Genomic DNA, 21,810 nt, shown 5'->3' with positions numbered 1-21,810 from the left:
GCCCTCCCATCAGATGTCAAGGAAATAAACAGCTATCTGACTTTTAGAAGGCAAGCAGCCCTGTTTAGGGAAGTTTTAATGTTTGATGTTTTATCATGTTTTTAATATTCTGTTGGGAGACACCCAGAGTGGCTGGGGAAACCCAGCCAGAGTTGTGGGGTAATAATAATAATAATAATAATAATAATAATAATAATAATAATAATTTGTTGTTGCTGCTGCTGTTGTTATTATTGTTATTGTTATTATTATTCACCCTTGTCTTGGCCAATAGTCCTAGGTCTCCTTTACATTGTTGGTAAGTCTCTTCGCTGGCTACTGTTAACAGAATCTCCTGCATCTAATTCCATGCCTACTAGATGATTGTGGAATTGTAGGCTCCACTTTCTCTCTCCACCCCCTCAGCTGCACATTGCGAACCCTTTGATCTGCTTTCTCTTCCCTTATTTTCTTGCCCATTCCTTGGCCTGACTTGGTTGTCCAACTAAATAGCTCCTCTTGCAATTTCTTGCTAAATGCCCAGTTTTTCTGCATTTGTGGCACCAAGACATTCTGTGTTTACAGAGGATGAATGCATTCCTCCACAATGACAACGCATCTCCAGATCTCTAGGCTTCTCCTGTGGGCTGTGCGCTTGGATTTATTGACTCCTTTTGTCTGTATTTTGTCCTTATTGTTAAGTTCCATATCCTGTAGATTTCTCACTGCTGCTTCCATGGCTGTCACCCCCTTTAAAGCTTTGTCCCAGGCCAGTCATTGATTTTGAATTTTAATATCACCAACTCCGCGCTCCAGAACATTTGCAAAAGAACAGCGTTCGGCAAGCTTTTTGCGACCAGCAGTATACATTCACCTTCCTTCCTCCTCCTAAAATGGCATTCAAAGCGTTCCAGTGTTATGCTTGGCCTTGGAATATAGTGGTCAGACCAGATCTTGTGCAACTCTGCTAAACTTTTGTCCCCTGGCTTTTGTGGTTGCTAAACTTTTGTCCCCTGGCTTTTGTGGTTTGCACTAAAGTTCTAAAAAGGGAGTAAGCTTCACTGCCAGAAACCATCAGCATTGTTGCCTTTTCTTTCTCACCCTCAGTGATTTCATTAGCATGAAAATAGTGGTCCAGTCTTTCCACATATTGCTGCCATTCCACTGTTTCTGAATTAAATCCCTTGATTTTCCCATAGGAGAAGAAGAAGCGTTACTACGGCCATAAGGTAAGGTAAAAGCACATACATACATACAGCATGCTAAACAGCCAATAGGGCAACTGTAGAAGTAGTGGATACACATACTCATTCTCTCAATTACAACAAACCAGTATAAGATAAAAACACATAAAGCACATAAATCATGTGGCACATACCATAGGATAATATGATACTTGTTGCTGCTGTAAAGTTATTATTTATTTAACATTAAACAAAGTTGCTGCAGAACAACAGGTTGTTTGTTGATGAACAGGCTAGCACACAGCTGCATAAGAAATTGAGAGTATGCACAAGAACAAGCTAAAGGGTGGAGTCTTAACTCCAGCCCATAACTGAAGAGAATGCTTGACTCTGAAATTACCAATTACTACATAAAGACATGGATGGCGCTGTGGTCTAAACCACTGAGCCTCTTGGGCTTGCCGATTGGAAGGTCGGCAGTTCGAATCCCCACAATGGGGTGAGTTCCCGTTCTTCTGTCCCCGCTCCTGCCAACCTAGAAGTTCGAAAGCACGCCAGTGCAAGTACATAAATAGGTACCGCTGTGGCAGGAAGCTAAACGACGTTTCCGTGTGCTCTGGCTTCCGTCATGGTGTCTTGTTGTGCCAGAAGCAGTTTAGTCATCCTGGCCACATGACCCGGAAAGCTGTCTGTGGACAAAAGCCAGCTCCCTCGGCCTGAAAACAAGATGAGTTCCATACCCTATAGTCACCTTTAACTGGACTTAACCGTCCAGGGGTCCTTTACCTTTACCTTTTACGTACATCAAGAAGCAACAACAAGCAACAAGACTCGAAGCAGCCAAAATAACTAGGATTGCTCAAAAAGCCCAAGGTGAACTATGTGCATAACTGAGACTATTTCCCAGAATCTTTTGCAACAAGAAGGGGTCTTGTGATAGATGCTGAGGGCTTACTTGGTAAATATGTCTATGTGGAGAATTTTCTTTTCTGAAGGTAAAAAGTTTGCAAGTTATTCTTCTAATTTATTTGGTGTTGCAGTAATTGTTCTGTATTTAAAACTATGTTAAACTAGGTTAACTAGTTTAATTTTAAAAACTAGGTTAAAACTAGCATATATTTTTCTTCCTTGCTTTTGAACTGTACAGTCTCCCAAAGCATCTTAAATGAGATCAATAAAAATGTGAGGAAATGAAACAAAAAGAATTAGAGGAGGGGGGCTGCAGAGGGGGGAGGGAAGCAAACTCAGGCACCCTTTATTCCAGTCACAGGATTTTCATAATAACCAGCTGGGGTGGAAGCAGTTCAGGGAAAAGAGGAGCTACAAGGAGCTGGTGTTTCAGCGGAGCTGGTAGAGTGGGCCTGCTTTCCTTAGCTTCTCTTCTCTCCCTCTGTTGCAACGGCACTAATGTAATGCCAATAAAATATCATTTCCTTAGCTTTGAAGCTGCTTTCATCAAAAAGCCAATTGGTACACATAGACAATATGAACCTGAGGTTTACTTTTGAGACCCATCAGCTACGCTCACCTGGTTTAGCCAGTCAGTCAAAGCTGCTTCCAGAATGTGGCTGCTGACACATGCTAACAGCTTCTAGGAGTCACAGGTGAGAGCTGAGTGCAGGGTGGGGACCAAAAGTGAGCAAACTACCCCAGAAGGAGTATGATATGTCCCCCACCAGAGGGACTACCCATCTCCTAACACCTCATACCTGCTGCATGTGGGTATTGGAGGTGAGGACAGCTTCTTCAGCATCCTCAGTTTAAGCTCCCTCACATTCTTTTGAGCATTTGAATAGTTCTGAGAAGACGGATAGGGAAGTGAGCCTTAAACATTTTCTTAGACTGTCCAAATTTATTAAAAGCTTTCATCATTGATGGAGTGCAACCATCGCCCATTTATCACTTTGGCAGTAGCTTCCTTCAAAGCAACTTAATCTGGGATTATTTTAAGGTAAAGCTAAAGCCAATTTCAAACTTCCTTAAAGCTTTTGAGTATCTAGCAAGACTAGTGAGTCAAATTCACATTTACACTCTCATGTGGCTCTATGAAAGAGCTTTGAAATTGGCATAAATTACATTATACTGACTTCAAGGATACATCACACACCACAGTCTGAGGAACTGTCTAACTATAAAATGGCTGTCAGCTGCTGATAATCATTCATTCATTCATTCAGTTAATCAATTAAACCCATTTGGTTACAGCATAAAACAAAGGCTCCTAAAGTGAGCAAGATCCTCAGTTTGCAATCCTACATACAGTTTCTTGGATGTCAGACCTATAGAATTTACTTCAGTGTAGACATGTATAGGATTGCATTGTTAAGGTGGCTAGAGTAAAGACGCTTGATGCCTTTGTTAAACCAATGTTGACATTGAAATTTTAGCTGTAAAATAACATGAAAGCCGTAACATTCTGATCTGCCCACTGGGATATCAAGGTTACAGTGTAATCTTGGGACTCGCTTCAGCCGACAATAGTAGCCATGTCTGCAGAGATTCCTGTTCAATTAGAGGAGAAAATGCTCTAGCATTTCCACAAAAGCTAAAATGGTGCTTTCAGTGTTGGGAAAAGGAGAGTGGGTATGCCAAAGAAAGTCTTTGCAGAAGAGTCTGTTTGGGACCCCACTCTCACACTGGACTTTATCAATTACCTCTGTTAGAAAATGAAGAGTCGTCATTGGAAACTGCCTGCCAGTGACTTAACAAAATGATTGACTGCGGTTGCTTCTAGTCAGCGGAAGGTCTCCACATTACAAATTGCTTGTCCATTATTTCTCTGACAGGACAGACCAGTGGAGCTTGAATGGCATTTATACTCAATCAAATGCTAATGTTGATTGAAAATGCTGGGTTTCATGGTTTCTTGATGTGCCCTGCCGGGGCAAGGAGAACTCCACCACTCCATCATGTGTTTATTGCACAGAGCTTTTAAAAAAGCTTTCAGGTCTCATAACTGCATACTGCCCCGCTCCTCTTCCCTGCAGAAAGATGTGCTTAATTGTACTGCATATGCCTTGGAGATGGGCAGACCATTCCACATTACTTATGGAATTCATGTCATAGTTTGGGACACTTTTGGCTTTTAATTTACTGGACTCTGGGACCATAACTGAATCAAATAGGCTTCCAGTCTGTTCCAATGTGATTCCTCCGCAGTTGAAGCTACAGCCCTACCCTGCCATCTCTGGTGGAATTTGAAAACTTCTCTAGTAAACCTATTTCCACCTGCTCTTTTATTGCTCATTTCTCAAGATGCTGTGCAGTAGGAAATGTGTAGTTGTTAGGTCTGAGGCTGTTTATACCCAAGACACATTTTCTGTAGTTAATCTGCTTGTATCACATGATCTTCTGCAACTCTGCTATGATATATGATAACAGTAGAATCTTGGTTTTTGAACGTAATCTGTTCCAGAAGACCGTTTGACTTCTGAAACGTTCGAAAACCAAAAACTGAAAGTGGAAGCTTCAATATCACAGGGAAACTCGAAACAGAAGCCATGTGGCATGTTTGGCTTTCGAAAATCGTTCAGAAACCAGAGCAGCTACTTCCGGGTTTTTGGCATTCGAAAGGTGAAACGTTTGTCAACAGAGGTGTTTGAAAACTGAGGTTCCACTGTATATGGATAGCCTTTGAGTGGTGTAGTGAGATGCCTTTCTGGGGGAAGGGCTGTAATTCAGTGGTAGAACATCAGTTTTACATGCAGAAGGCTTTCAGGTTCAACTCCTGGCATCTCTAAGTAGGGCTGGGAGACACTCTGCCTGTCAGGGTGGACAACACTGAACTAGACGGATCAATGATCTGGCTCAGGATAATGCCAGCTTCCTATGTTCCTATACCCTTCTAAGTAAGGTTTCCTAGTTCCTAGTAATTAGAGTTCCTCGACGCTCTCTCCTTCCCCATGTGTCCAGCGATCCCTTTCCCATTGCTCTGTGAAGGAAAAATCTAGTTTCAGGAACCAACAGGTTCACTGAGACAGATCGATGAAGAAATGGCCAGAGAATTGTGGTGGGAGACATTCCTGCTGCATTTTCTGCCAATAAGCTATTTGGAGTGACAGCAAAAGTCTCCAGGTTAGTACCTAGCAATTCCACTTTCAGCTCTAAGAGTCTATTTATTAGAATGGAAGCAAATATGCACTAAGAGACCAAGAAAAGAATTTATAGAAGCACAACTATGTATAACATTAGCTAAAACCATACTTATGCTTTACTATGGACTGAAATCTCAACAGAAATAGCAGGGAAGACAACATTCAATGAATCTGATGACAGCACATCTTTCCCCTCTCCCCTCGGTCCCGCTAAACATAAAAAGCATTTACATGTTTAATCCACAGTACAAATTAGTATTTTACATGTCATAATACTGCAGCATAAAAGGCCCTAAAGCTTGGCTTCTTCCTTGTTTTATATACAAAATAAGATCCACTACGATATAAGGAAAGGATTAAACCATATCACAAAAAAATCTATATGTTGCAGTTATGGTTTTGATCAACAACACTTCATATGTTATTTATGTATAGCTGTGCTAAAAAAATTAAGTAAAAGATTTGCACTGTTCTATCTTTAAAAAAAACAAAACACCACACCATATTTATTTTAAAATTCTGCTATTCACTTGAAAAAAAAAAACTTTTTAAAATTATTTTGATTAAACTACTCATCAGTACACATGGCTGCTTGATTTGGGCCTTATCCAGTTTTCTATAAAATAAGAGAACTTGAAAAGAATTTAAACCTTGCATTGTCCTATTAGTATAGTATATGGTTTATTCAAGCTGCCAAATTAACTAGATTCCTACTTCTGCCATGTCATTTAGGCCAGAAAAGCAGAAAATAAATCTGATCTATTTCAAGTTTTATCTTAACATTCTAATTGGATAGCCATGACATTCAATAAGGTGTTAACAACGGTTTTGCATCTTTGGTCTGTCATGCTTCATCTTTGGCATGTCCTTAAAAAATATAATACATCTTGTATGCACCCCAAAAAGAATGGGCACCTTCAGTACTGAATTTAAATACAAAACCAGGCAAGTAATGCAAACTGCAATGTCAATTTCAGCAAGAAAGCACAACACATCTCTCTCTTCCACTGGATCTGAAAATTATTCGGCTTTGTTTAAGTGTAAGCATGGATTAACCTCCACCCAAATTGTGTTCTTTCGTTAAGGGACCTGTGTTTGCAGATAAGTAAACATAAATTATGAGGACAGAAAAGACGTCTAATAGTAAGTGACTGACAGCACTATGCATGTCTAATAAGAAGTAAATCCCATTGATTCCAGGCAATTGTGTATATGATGTCAGCCTGAATGTTACCTAATATAGAAGTGTGGAATCCTTGGCCCTCCAGATGATGCTGAACTACAGCTCCCATGATCTCTGGCCATTGACAATGCTTGCTAGGGCTAATGGGAGCTGCAGCCCAGGAACATCTGGGAGGCCAGAGGTTCCCCACTCCTACTGTAGCACCACAACTTGCACATTTAAAAACTGCCCCACATAGCAAACGTGGTTGCTGCATGGTCACAGGATGTACAATTTGAGTCCTCAGGCATGTAAACACTGGCTCCAGGTTTCAGCGGGCTTCAATTTCCCCATGCTGTAAATAGCAGTGCAGCAACACTAATCTTTTCTCCACTGCAGAGAGAAAGAGGTTGGGCCTATCTATATAGGAGGTGGCCACATGCTGCTCACCTGTGGATTGAAAGGCTGTATCCCTTGCTGATTTGCTGTGGCTGTATGGCATGCGGGACCAAGGAGAAGAAAAATTCATACCCAGCTCAATGAAGAGGCAGAGATCAGAAGCAACAGGCCTGCAGCATTTGCCTGAGAGTACAGTGTGCTGACACTGGCTATATGTATTTCCCATGATGTGATATACCAGAAGGTGTAATTCCATGGCACCATAAGAGAATGCATGAAAGCATTGCCTGGGAGCAATTCTCATTTAATTCAATAGGATTTATTTCTGAGTAGACATGGTTACAATTTTGCTGGTTGTCACACTCAGCGCACATCCAATGAAATCCATGGACTTAGGGTTAAGTTCATTGATTTCAGTGGGTTATTCTGAGTATGATGAACATTGGATTTGACCCGCTCCCCCCTCCCACCCAAAGAATGTTCAAGCTTCCTGGACACTGGACAAGACCCAAGTGCCTAAGGAGGCTGGATTTCATCCAACCCTTTGGATTTCTACCTCTTGTCCTCCAAAGCTGAAAATGCATGTAACTCTATAAGGAGAGCTTGCTGTGCTGTGCATTAGTTCTCATATTAACCTTTTGTCTTCCTCCTGCCTGGAGGAAGAGAACGAGGCAGCTAAAGTTACTGAGCAGGCAATTGCATGAGGAGGTGCGAGACTAACCTGTCCCCATCTGATTTGCTGGCATGTCAGAATGCAGCATTTTTTTTGCTACACAGTCCAAGCATAGTGAACTCTCTTTGTATATTACATGTAAATAAGTGTAAATACATTAAAGAGACTTTAAGGGCTTCGGGTCTTTTTAAAAGCTGCACCGGAAGAAGCTCAGCAGGTGTAAAGAGATCACTTCCATCAGACATTGCCATGGGCAGGGACTGACGTCCTGCCTGCCAACCAGCCCAATCCAACTGTATTTAAGCACAAAGTCAAACTAATTTCAGTGGCCACATGATTACTTCTCTGGGAAATCAACAGGACCTTTAGGTGCTTAAGTTTGGATAGATTGTCTTCCCCCCCAGCAACTCATTCTGAAGTTGTCACTGGCGCAATACCAATAGAAGATTTTAGAGCATCACGTAAATACTGTACATATATATTTGCTTTAAACCACAATGCCTTCTTCTGCTCAGTTAAAAATCCAGAGTTATAAGAGAAACGGGTTATGCGTTTTAAGTTAATTTTACAAAAAACAAAGATGTTTTTAGAAAAATAATAAGGGGGGAAATGATTATTATTTAAAAAATCTATAACTAGGCATCATAATAAGCTTTGGTAGAAAACACAAAGGCGATAGCACCAATAAACTCCCATTAGAGTACATATGCCTCAGTAGGCATGAGAAGAGATAAAGATGTAAATTTTAGCCAGGAAGGTCGTGTAGGTTCCTTGACGCCAAAGCTTCATTTCAACATCTAACAAAAAGTCTTTGGGTTCCTTCACTTGCCGCTGAAGGTAGACAATGCCTGTGTAGGAATTAAGCTTCCTGGTGCTGAAGTAGTTCTCTTCATTTCCTTTGTTGATTGTGAGGATTATGTTGTCTCCAGCATAAGCAGGCGAGGGACCAATTCGGAAAATATGCGCAGGGATGACAATGTTAGTTTGGAAGTTAAGCTGATAGTAAGTAATTCGCAAAGGAGTGTTTTGGCAGTCCACATAGTTAAAGCAGTTGATACGCTCACATCTCCTGAGAGAGAGAGGAGAAAAGGGAAATAGTTAGCACTGCAGAAACTGTGATTCGAAAAGATACACATCTGGGCAATTTGCAAAGTCCCAGAAAAACCTCTCTCATGTGTTAGGCAGATGCACCACAGAGCTGCAAACTTTGACTGTGCAATTAACAGCTGCTCGCTCTTCTTTTACAACACTCTTTACACTGATGCAATTGTCAGCATAACAGCCAAGTATCAAAAGATCATGAACCCTGAAAGCCCCCTCTGGAAGCACCACAATGAGCACATAGAGGAAAACAGACAAAATCGTACTGTGCCGTTTGCCTGCAAAAGGAATCTGTGAACCATCAAAGTGCAGTGCTCTGATCAGGCTATATACAAAATCCCAGAGAGTCATGCTTACAAAGGCAGCCCAGGAGTGCCTTTTCTGCTTTCATTTAAAGCAGTACAGATCGAGGATAAAGAGCTGCCTTATGCTAAGTCACCTCAAATGTCCCAGGACCCACAAGCCTGACAGCTCTGCAAATTCTCAAGCAGAACCTCCAGATGACTGTAGTGGATGCACTTCTGCCAGGGAAACACCTTGACATTATGCTGCCATGGCTTCCCATAGGCATTGGGTTAGCCACTGCAAGAACAATGTTCTGGACTAGATCTAACAGACCTCTTCCTATACTGTTACGACATGGTTTTTCAACTCTGCTCTATTGTAGAAAATCCATTGGTGGCAGAGAGGGAGAGATCATGATTGCCCATTCTCCCTTCCCTTGCAGCAGCACCCCCCCCCCCCCCGCTCCAGAGAGATGAGGGACTAAGCCTGCCTTGATTGTCAGAGTTCATAATTTGGGTGTGGAGTAAACAATTTACTGTTTTTGGTGCTTTTCATTTTTTGTTTTAATAACATTGGTATGTTCTGATGGACGTTTAATGCAATTTATGTTTGTATATTTTAGTGTTGTAAGCCACTTTGATATTTTTTTTGGGGGGGGGGGAATTCAGGATATACAGTTTTTTTAAAAAAGAAATCAAACTACCAGCAAACCACTGAGCTGTTGAAAAAAATTGCAATTAAAAGAAATTGGTCCAGTAAAAACTAATTTTATTATCTTATTATCTGCAGTTAATGGTGATTTTCCTTTTGAAAGGAGGCTCTGGAATCCCCTTTTTAAAAAGTCATTATTTTCTTCTGTTTCCATTCTTGTGTCAACTAGTGCCAATTACCACACTTCTGCACGCTGTAAAAGTAATTAAAATTAAATTAGGTCAGGATGAAATGTTTGTAGGCAAACATTTTGGTACGAGAGCTTTCAAGAGGAGGGGTCCAAAGTATACCCCAAACTCTCTCATTCATATCTTTTTGCATCTGTTTTATGCTTTTGGCCAGGGACAATAGGGGCTAAACAAACTCTCTAAGATATAGCTACAGTGGTGCCCCGCAAGACGAATGCCTCGCAAGACGAAAAACTCGCTAGACGAAAGGGTTTTCCGTTTTTGCGTTGCTTCGCTAGACGAATTTCCCTATGGGCTTGCTTCGCAAGATGAAAACGTCTTGGGTTTTTTTTTTAAAGTCGCTTGAAGAGGCGCAGTTGCAACGGACCGTGCTTCGCAAGACGAAAAACATCGCAAGACGAAAAGACTCGCGGAATGAATTCTTTTCGCCTTGCGAGGCACCACTGTACTGAGGAGAACTTTATAAATATCATCTGATTTAGTGGCTTTCTTATTGGACTTACATTTCAGACACTTTTCTGTAGTTCGCTGGGCACTCAAACAAAAGACACCGGAAGCTGCCCTGAACATTGTAGCAAGATTCGGTTGAGGAACAATTGTGGGTTCCCATTGCACATTCATCAATATCTGGGAATGAAACACATAAGAAAGATCATGTAACATATTCACAAAACAGTGTAGTTGCAGCCTTATTCCAAATCACAAGATGCAGCTTTATTCCAAAACTATGCAAGAAATATCACTCACATGTAGGTATGGGAACTATTGCTGTGCTACTTTATGCTAAGAGCAGCAGAGAGTGCATTAAATTTGCTTTGATGTAACCATTTTTAAGGTTCAAGTACATCTGCTTCTTTGGAAAATATTAACCGCCAGTAGGGAAACCTGTCATGCTTACAGAGAAGTCTAAGTGATCTAAACAGGCTTGATCCCAAGTAAATGAGCACACAGCTGCAGCTTTAGAGTGCTGACTCAGGCATCTGAATGCTGTGCATGTTTATGGTGGTCAGACCTCCTGAGATCAGTAAGGCTTAAGACCAAGTGAGCCTGCACAGGACCTCAGCCTTAGACTCGAAGCTTTGCTTCTTCCACACAACAGTACAACAGTTATGGACAGTACAGCAGTTATGTGGTGGGGAATCCATGCCAACCTCTCCACTTCTGCACACAAATAGCCTCCAGGGTGACACTCTGGGTGCTACACTTTTGTATGTTTTGCAATAGGAATTTGAGAAAAGCCCAGTTGGATCACACAAGCTTGGGTTCATCTAAAGTCTAGCAACCTGATTCCAGCAGTGGCCAGCTGGAAGACCCCAGGGAGCTCACAAGCACAGCATGAAGCCAAAAGCCCTCTCTCATTGGTTGGCCCTTAGCAAGGCTATGCAAATGGTGTGTGACAGTATTTGTCTATCACTCAGTAGGTATCTACTGGGATACTTATATTTAAGTTGATATTTGGCCTGTACACCTGTATACTCTGTGTACTCTGCAATAACAGTGGAAAGGGAGAACCAAATCAGTATTTTTTCATACAAGTAGGAAGATAAAAGGATAAATTAACATATGCAGATTTGGACTTGATTATTATCTTATTAGGACACGTTACTAAAAAAACAAAACCAGCAACAAAACCCTCTTCTGCACTTATAGTTGCATTAAGCTTAAAAAAAAGATTGCAGACTTCCTGTATTTCCCCTGCATTCAGAGAAGTTTATTTCCACAAAATGTGCTTAAGATCAGAATGAAAGACTCCTTTTGTTACTGAGCACAATAACGGTTTTTTGAACAATAAGATCACAAAATGTTCAATTGCGGTTCCGAAGATATGGGATACCAGATGCGATGGATCCAGTTCAAGGAGGGAGGGGGAAAACTGGCTGAGGACTGTGTGTAGCCACACAGAAAACTCTCAGATGTCTAGACAGCATTCAGAGGTTTGCAAATAAAATAAATGTTAACAGACAAACCATGTGGCAAAATCCTGTGGTGAAATTTGCCCGTTGTCATGCAGGAGGCAGGCTCTTAAAGAAATACCATAGCCTTCCCGGAGGGTCAAAAATTGCTCTTGCGTGGAGCATGGCTTGGTTTAAAAGCCCAAAGGGCAAAAAATTTAATAGGAAGTCAAAGAAAATTAAAGTAAATTAAGCCCCCTCCTCACTGTTTCTTAAAACTAGGTGAAAAGGTTAAATTGTTTCCATATGGAACCCGATGTTGCAAAAAGATTTACTTCTCCATCTTGGCTGTCTGAAGCTTTACCACATAGCTTTAAAAACAATGATCCATAACATAAAACTCCAGCATGCCAGTTCAAACAGATCAGCTTGAATTCACTCAACTATAAAAAGGCCATGAATGAAATGGAAGGAAGGGGGTGGAATGACTCATAGGCGAATATGTCCCCGATACAAAAATATTTTTTCCCTACGTTCTCCCCATGGTGTGGAAGTGAGCTCACCCATCTCATGTCTAAGATCTTTGGAGCTTATTGTTTAAATAGGCTTCCTGTGCTGAAAATCCAACGTTGATAAATCATGTAGCCAGTATCTCCCCAAAATATGGGAAGCAGCTACATGACTCAGGTTCATGACCATTGGGCGTCCTGCTTGGTTTTTATGCCCATGCATGGCCTTCAAAAGGCAGAATGATGATGATCTTACTCTGCCTTCAAAAGTAGGATAATTTGGGGTTAAGATATCATCCAGGTGACTGGGCCAGTAATCCATCCAAGGATCCTCAGCTAGGCTGCTTTCGACTTGTACCAGTTTTGATGCTGTAATCTCAGAAGCACTGATATGCTACCACTGTTATCAAATTGTATTAGGAAAATCAAACAAAAATGCTGGTGCTTCATTTCAGAGACAGCAGAGTATTATTTACATGGCTTATGATATCACTCCTGGGACATGAGAATAATGCTAGTGGTGTGTGTCTATGCAACCATTAGGACTTGGTTACCACTGCTATTTTCTTATCACCTGTATACATTGCTGTAATTCAAGATGATTGTGAAACAAAAAATAAACTAGCTGCTCATTCTATTCATTTATAAATACCAGCACTGTAGATCTACTAAGTCTATAGATTTCATAGTTCTATAGGCTGGGGCACTGCAGTTTGGAAAATTAAACATCGTCGGCCGTCATCATGGGTGGAAGCCAAGCTTGGCTCATATTCAAAAGGGACACCAACTCTGAAATGGCTCTGGGAGCTTGGTGAGGAGGGTGGCGTGGTGTCCCAGGAGTGAGAGTGGTGCTGGGCATGGCAGCGATCAGGGCAGCTATCCTATCCTACTATGAAGGTGTCCAAAATGATTTCTCCCCTCTGCCAAACTCTCTCCACCTGGTGGAGTATTGTGATGAGAGCCCTGCTTGCACTTGAAAAACAAGCAAAAGAGCCTTCTGTATTTTTGCCCCAAACAAACCACATAAGAGAAATAGAGCCTGCCCTTCAAATGCTATCTTTCCTTCCAAGTTTTTCCCCCCTTGTGCAACCTCAATAATATCTAGACTACCTGTGATTTTTATTGCAATTGTAATAACAGCAAACAGTGCGATAAGAATGTTTGACCTGATGGCTGAGCAGGTAGAATCTGAAGCACTTCCATCTCCTTCTTACCTCGACAAGTCCTTCCATTTGTTGCCATGGTATATCCTTGATCGGGACAAGCACACTGATAGCTTCCAGGCACATTCATGCAGCGGAAAGTGCACAGAATACCTGCACTTTGTGCACATTCATCAATATCTGAGGGAAAAGAAGAATGTATAGACATGTGAGGACAACAAAGTTGCTGTCCAGTAGGAACGTGCAATAGTAATCCCAATGGAAAGTTCAAAACATACCTTTGCAAGAATGGCCGTCTTCTGCTAATTGATAGCCTTGCCTGCAGTAACACTGATAGGAACCATATATATTAGCACATTCTTGACTGCATGGATTGTTGTCACATTCATTGATATCTGTATAAGAAGTATAGAAATAACATTTAATCAGTCCAGCCACTGCCATGTCAGTCATTGTCTGTTATCAAACAAAGAGCAGAAAGGTTAAAGAAAAGGCCCGTTTTTGACAGTCAGTGAATTTGTATTGACTGTTGCAGAAATATCTTGTGTCTTGAAGCATGATGATATATTTGATTCATCAGCTAAAATTTTTGTTGATTGAGCTGGTTGGATTCTCTTTTTTTACATATTTCATTCACAATGACACATAACAATGAGCACATGGAAATGCTTGATGAAGAAAAGTTTAATAATTAACAAAACAAGGGAAAGTAAAGTCATATTGAGCTGACTGTGTCTAAAACAGTAGAAGTAATTCTTATAACAGTCGTTTCATTATGTATCTAGCTAAGAAGATCAACACATACATAATGCAACAAAATCACTTGCCTGATCAGCGGCACAAATAAAACCTAGATTTGGTGGCACATCTAAATGTATATACAAGGGAGGATACAGAGTATTGCTTTGAATGGGATGCACTTTCAGATATACATTTGCATTGCCTTCATAGGTTTTTACACAACCAACTGCCTAACCTCCCCATTCAATATCAAGTTTGGTGTCATCAGTATTTGTTCATGCAACCATCTGCTCACCAACACAGATAAAAATAATTTATTAATCTCAGTCAAGCACATGTGAATCTGTGGATTTTTTGTGGCATCAGGACATACAAAACCTAGACATGTTTAGATTTAGATGTTTAGCCAAATACCCCTGTGAATCCTCACCTTATCATATGTCAGGTATCCATGCCACCCATATCGGTTATCGTGGCCCTCTAGATCTAACTCATCTGTGTTGGTTAGTGTTAGGAGTTCTCTAAATCATATAATTAGAAAGTCATTATATAAGATCTGGGATAATTTTAAGGGAATTTTAGAGCAAAAAATAGCCCTGTGGACCTCACCCACAGAAGCCTTGGCTGTTAAAAAAGAAAAGAAAATGGAAGGTGAATGGGCCACATATAGAATATTACTAGACAAGACAACTGAAAAAATATGAGGAAATTAAAAAGTATATGACAAGCTGGCTCCTATATTTTCAGATAAATCAAAGACTAAATTTGGATAAGAAAGAAGGTATTGCAAAAGAAACATCTATATTTGAAAGAGATCTAATTAAAAAAAATGAAAATATATCTCACGAATGTACGATCTCCTATTAGAATGGGAAGTGAAAGAAAAGGAAGTCAGTAATGGTGAGATGGGTGCAAGACCTTGGGTATAATATTTAAATGGAACAATGGGAGAGACTATGGAGGGATGGCACCTTACTCCAGCAAGATTGGCAAAAATGTACAAAAATAGATCACCTATCTGCTGGAGATGTAAAAAAGAGATAGGGTCTTATTTGCATATGTGGTGGAACTGCATAGTTATCCGAGACTTCTGGAACAATATTTATGATGAACTTAAAAAGATATTTAAATTTAATTTTTAAAAAAAGACCAGAAACCCTCCTTCTAGGCATATTGCCAATAGAAATAGGGGGAAAAAATATAAAAACATTGTTCATGTATGCAACGACAGCAGCCAGAATATTAGTGGCAAGAAATTGGAAAAATGAAGCAATACCTACAATAGCAGAGTGGCAAGCCCTAATGATAGAATATCTACAGCTAGCAAAGATGACAGGGAGAGTAAGAGATCAATCAAAACAGAATGTATATAAAGAATGGAGAATATTTAAAGAATATCTAAAAAATTATTGTAAGAATAAGAATCTCCTGGCAGAACTAGAGTGATTCATGTAAATAAAAGGTGGAAATGATATTATGTTTGGAAGTACAAAAATAATTAAGTTCATTTGAGACTGTACATTATAAAGGAAAGAATAGATATAGTAAATGAAAATATTTGGAAGCCTTTTTTAGCTAATTCATAGTAATGTTTTCGTTCTTTTTTGTGAGTTTGTAAATATGATATGGCATTTACATATATGAAACTTATAGTATTACTTTTCCCCTTCTCTTTTTTTCTCTTTTTCTTTCTTTCTTCATTTTCTCACTTTGTGTCTGTATTAAATGTTCTTGTGTTTTGATATTTTAAAATTCAAATTAATAAAGATTTAACAAATAGATGTTTAGCCCAATACCTTCACAATGCTTCCCATCATATGCCAAGCGAAAGCCAGTAGAACAGGAACAATGATAGGATCCAGGAGTATTTTCACATGAGTGTTGACAGAGTCGGCCAGGATAATTCCAGCATTCATTTATGTCTGCCTCAAATGCACAGTAAACAAAAATATAAATCGAGAGAGAGAGAGAGAGAGAGAGAACAGGAAAAATGTTGAGGACTGCATTGATTAATTGCTTTGATTTCATTTTTTATTTTCCTAACTTTGTATGCTACTTTGTATTAACATATGATGTAACAGAGGCTCAATCGGCATTATACATTTAAAGCAGTGTTATGTCACTTTAAGCAATCATGACTTCCCTCAGAGAATCCTGATAACAGTAGCTTGTTAAGAGTGCTGGGAATTATTAAGAGACTCCCCTATTCGCACCACAGAGCTACAGTTCTTGGGATTGATGGTTAGGAACTCTTGCAATATCAGAAGATATTGCACATTTGCACTTTCAAAATACTATGCACAAGCTTTAGAGTATCCACTGTCCGTCTGTCCCCCAACTAGCATGCACACATTTTCATATCCAGCTGCCAAACATTTTCCTCCCAATGAAAATTAAATTGGATAGAATTTGACATGAGGAGGGTCCAGAATACATACATGATATATTGTATTTTTGTATGCTATTTATGTGCACACTTAACCCCAGTATATTCATTTTTGTACTCCTCACTTGGTTGGAGAGCTGCATTGCAAAATTCAGAGAAGTTCCAGTTTCAAAGGATGGCCGTATTTCAGTTCATATGCTGTTTCAGAAAGTGTGACTTGAGTAGATTTCCCTTTAAATGGGAATTGAATAGAATTTCTCCTCCAACCATACTTGTGTCAGAAACTGAACTACTCTCTGGTCCACAATTTGTGATATATTTACAGCAGAAAGGTTTTCCACCTATGGAATCCTCCTAATTCAGTTCTTATCCAATCAATTGATTATACTTGAAATAAAATTAGAACATATTCTCACTAGTGCTTCTGATTAAGAGACAAGCAGTTCACTGCGAGTGAAGGTGGTTTCAGAAGCAATTCTATTATCTTGTTTGAGTTCTAGTGCTATGGAATTAATAATTGTGCTGGAAACGGCAGCACTGCGCACTGGCCTGAGGTCCATGTTTCATCAATCAGCAATATCATCTCCTCCTGTGCCACACATACCATTGCAGGTCCTGCTGAATGAATCATACTGATATCCCGTCTTGCAATCACAGCGGTAAGCTCCAGGTAGATTGTGACAAATCTGTCCCTCGCCACAGCGGTGTACGCCGGTTTGACATTCATCAACATCTACAGAAGCAAAAGGTAGCAATTACTCTCACCGCAGAGGGCCAAGCTGATGGTCATTCTCCAAATATCACAGTTTGCAGGCAGCTGTACTGAATGAAGAGGCTTGCATCATGAGAGTCAACCTGGAGCAGAAGCACGGTTAACTTTTTCCTGACACTGCAGGAAAAGTGATTAGCGATCAGCAATCCCTGTCTCCCAAAGCTGGTTTCATGCAGGTCTACGCTTCCAGAGGCCAGTGTTTCAAAATGAAAATGAAGATGCAGCTGGCAAGGTCTTAGAATGCCCTCTGTGGTTGGTTCCAAACAAAAAGATTATCAAAATAAAAAGAGATGTGCCCTTGACATTGTAATAACATCTACATTTATCTGACATTCTCCTGTCTGGTTTGTGATGCTTTGATTCATTAAAACAGGATTTTCTGAGAATGGACGAGTTAGGCAAACAATAATAGTTTGACTTAATCACAATTGATATCTGTTTTCTCCCCTTCTCACCTATTAAAAAACAACAACACACAGTCTGACGATTTGATCGCACAGAGGGTTGTAGCCTTTTGATACAATCCACCGTAAATTTCCTATACTCACACATTTCCCATGATGTATGGAATCTACAAAGTGCTGGATTTCCTGTTTTATCCATTATCTAATCAGTCATGTTTTAAATAAATATATGAATCAATATTGGAAAGGATGGATATTTTTCATTAAAGCACTGTCCCTTTGGTTCTGTCTTTGTATCGCGGCAAGCATGAAAAGTTAATTTTAATATAGATTTAAATCTGCAAATTAGCAACTTTAGTTGCCATTAATTCATTGGTCCAGCCCTTTGATTAGCTTCTGTGAAATTGTGTGTTCCAGTGCATTCAGCTTTAATTATGTCCAGAACATTATTCAGTCAGAAGTGCACCATATTTCACGATAGCTACAGTATTTTTCAATTAAATATAGGATAAAGGTGCTGCTAACCAATCTACTGAATTAGAGAGAACGAACATCACCGAGAAGATGAATTTTCTAAACAAAAGAAAGCGACCACACAGACTCAGTTTTGCTGCGGAGGCTTGTCCAGATGATCTATTTATATTACCATATGTTAATCCAATCTGAAAGCTAATTATCCAGAAAGATGCCTCTTACGAAAAAAGGAGAGAAAAGTCAAACCACCAAATCTCCTGGTTCTGTTGTTTATGCTCCTCCCTTTTAAAAAAAAGAACACACAGTAGCACATTTAGACTCTAAGCAGAGGTGCATCACTTACCTGTCTCTAGAGAGAGGCGCAGTGCTTTCATGGAGTGTGCCACAAGGCTGACCTCTGTACTTGCCAAATTTCTAAATGAATTGCAGTTGGGCAGAGGCAGGAAAGAGCAGACACCTCTGAGCAATGGTCTGGATTGACAGGATTGAGTGGCGTGCTTGGCAGTGGAGGTGGAAATGTCTCCAAGAGCAATGTGCAGGGATGGCTTGCACATGAGGCAGAATGAGACAACCGCTGCAGGCAGTGAGTATGGCAAAACTGACACACCCCCAAGGGCCTTTGCTTCATTATTGTTCAGACCTCTTGCTGCTGCTGCACCAACAACCACCACCCAGAATGGCTACAGTCTCCACTGCTACCTCCACTTGCCTTGTTCTGAGGAAAGGCGAAGGAGGTTCATTCCTCAGAACAAAGCCTTGTGGGGAAAGTAGCCAGGAGAGGGCCTGCATCACCTCCGCGGTTTGGAGGGGGGAAAATGGTTTAAGCTTTAAAAAGTGTTTAAACAAGTCATCACCAGCTTTAAACATTGTTTGCAACAAATGTTTCTATGTGTTATGGGAATCTGTGATGTGCATATGTATAGAAAACTGTCAAAAAAGCAACAACCCTATTTGAATGTAATTATTGGCATTTAAGGATGGGGGATATCCAGCAAAATTAGCCAGGTTACTTAGTCTGTCTTACCGACACATCTGGCTCCATCTTCACTCGAATGATACCCTCTGCTACATATTAAGAGGTTCCTCTGACAAGTATAAGACCCAACAGTATTGATGCAGTTGAATCCAGCCTTACACGGCTCCGTAAGTGATGTACATTCATTAATATCTGTGGACGAGAATATACATTAAGCTTTCAGCTAGTAAATTAATCAGGGAGCCATCTTCCAGCTGTCATTTCCTTCCTATTCATTTGGTTTTGATTTATTATTCAAGAAATTCTAGGTTGCTGGAATTCTATAAAGCCAACGTTTCTATATTTAACGCTATGTAAATCTAATCCTTTTTTAATAAAAAAAATTTAAAAAATAGTGAGATAGGTTTTAGGGGGAGAACAGTAAAATTTGAAAGACCATTAAACTTGAACAATTATGGGTAATATAACAGTATGTGGAGCTCATTCATCTACAACTATATTGTTCGAGTTGAACTCACCAACACAATTACCCTCTGGATCTTGTAAAAATCCATCCATGCACCGCTGCTTTGATTCACAATAGAATGATCCTTTTGTATTTTGACATACAAAGTTTATCTTGCAGCTGTGAGTTCCTCGTTCACATTCATCAATGTCTTAAAGGAAATTAAAAAGTAAAAGTGGATTAATCTAGTGATAGCTTTCCTAATTTTGTTGTCTTGGCTTCTCTGATGTCTTCCATTTGTTCATTAATGTAGATTAGCTCAAAAGAAGTTTTTAGAGGGTGACTCTACAATGCGAAGCTGCAATATTGTACAGCATCACAATTTAATCTAAGATCATTTATGGCATTCCTTTATTAACTAATCCAACTTAACCGGAGAATGTATTACTCTGTGTATTACGGATGTGTAACTGCAGAGCAAAATTCACACAGCCTATATGGTGGCTAACCTTTTCTTATTAAATATTCTAAAACACAACATGCATCTTCATTTCATGTCAGATAGGCCATCTGAAGAATATTTACGGAAAGAAAACCAACTCGGGCTGCCAACAATTCCAATCTGTAGCAAAATTCATGGCTGAAGAAATCCAAAGACAGATGTCTCCTGCTGTTAAGTATCAGACTCATATGTTACACTCTTTCAAATGTTGCCCACATTGCCTAGTCATTCTGCCAAGAAAACAGGATGAAGCATCTTAAAAATAAGAAAGATGCATCTACACCACATGCAAACGCATGGAAATGACAGCAAGTAATCAGGCATTACTTATTATAGGGGCACTTGAATTATAGGCCTAGAGGCCGGTCATTCATCTGAGGGCCACTTAGGCACCTGCTTTGTAATTTTTAATACATTAGTTTTCAAATGAACTAGCATATTAAATTTGGCATAAGATGCTACATAGACTATGTGTGGAGAGATGTTTCTCAGCAGGTCACACTGCAAGCCATTTCCCATGATGCAGCAGGTCCAGCCGCCTACCAAATTAAAGAAAATTTCACAGCCAAGTTCGTAATGAAAATTAATTTATTCATCACATCAATTTCCTGCTCAAGGTAGCATGTACAGGGGGTAGTCTTCCATGCTAGTCCTACTTAGAGTAGATCCATTGAGGTTAATGGACATGACCATATGTCAGGAGTGCTCTGATGGTGTTTCCTGCTTGGCAGGGGGTTGGACTCGATGGCCCTTGTGGTCTTTTCCAACTCTATGATTCTATGATTCTATGATTAACTTAAGATTCATTAATTTCAATGGGTCTACTCTGAGTAGGGCTTAGTTGAATACAACTCAGTGTTCCTAGATTGTCTCCCATTCAATTTTATGGAAACAATTTTATGTATCAGTTTGCTAAAATCAGGGGCTTCACCCCACCCCTAACACTGTTAAATTCATAAGCATCTGTAAATGGTAATGATGACAAATATTTGAAACCAGCTAACATAAACTGGAGTGTCTGTAAGCAATTCAAAGTTAGAGAGTTTCCTTGACAATTACCGTATTTTTCACCCTATAGGACGCACTTTTTCCCCTCCAAAAATGAAGGGGAAATGTGTGTGCGTCCTATGGGGCGAATGCAGGCTTCAGGAAGCTCTGTGCAACCCTCAGGAGACCGGCTCCGATGGTTGCACAGAGGTGCCTGCAGTCCCGGGCTCAGCGCAGCTCTGTGCGGCCATCGGGAGTGGGGCGCGAAGTCCCGCCCGGCTCCCGATGGCCGCGCAGAGCTGCCTGCAGTCCCGGGCTCATTGTATTTAGGTTGTTGTTATAGTGTGTTGTGCTTATATTTATTTTGAAAATTAAAAATATACTACCCCCAGCACACAAATCACCACTCATACTAAAATAAGTAAACTCACCAACACATTCACCATCCTTCAGCTCATAACCTGATTCACAGTTGAGTTGCTGAAGACATGTAAAGGATCCAATTGTGTTAACACAGTGCTCCCCTCTCTTGCAGGTATGAGCGTCTGTTATACATTCATTAATATCTATGAGAGGAAACAGATGTCAGTATAGCACACACCAAAGAACTTACCTCTTTTAAGTTCACTACAGGAAACCAAACATCTTAAAAGATTTAGTAGAAGTTATTTTGTCCAAAAGGAAAGGTTTACATGGTGCTATTTCCAGAGTTTCCTGCCAAGGTAGAGGAGCTTAAAACACTTTCATTTTATAGGTAGAGTTATGAGACATATTCCTTCTTTT

The 21,810-nt window shown here is 40.1% G+C and overlaps 1 protein-coding gene across 1 annotated transcript in view; it reads right to left on the bottom strand.

The window, feature by feature from the left end:
- Positions 1-5,345: 5,345 nt before the first annotated feature.
- The window catches only part of FBLN2 (fibulin 2), a 136,871-nt gene continuing 120,406 nt past the window's right edge, over positions 5,346-21,810 (bottom strand). Inside the window, 9 exon segments of the mRNA XM_083489174.1 lie at positions 5,346-8,560; positions 10,280-10,403; positions 13,392-13,520; positions 13,619-13,735; positions 15,878-16,003; positions 17,072-17,200; positions 19,142-19,285; positions 19,612-19,749; positions 21,459-21,593. Of these exon segments, the coding sequence (XP_083345300.1) occupies positions 8,203-8,560; positions 10,280-10,403; positions 13,392-13,520; positions 13,619-13,735; positions 15,878-16,003; positions 17,072-17,200; positions 19,142-19,285; positions 19,612-19,749; positions 21,459-21,593 (1,400 nt within the window). The 3' untranslated portion in view covers positions 5,346-8,202.

Source organism: Podarcis liolepis, assembly GCF_965112155.1.
Source record: "Podarcis liolepis genome assembly, chromosome: 2".
In the NCBI taxonomy this organism is placed as follows: domain Eukaryota; kingdom Metazoa; phylum Chordata; class Lepidosauria; order Squamata; family Lacertidae; genus Podarcis; species Podarcis liolepis.
This window is presented reverse-complemented; position numbering and strand designations above follow the sequence as displayed.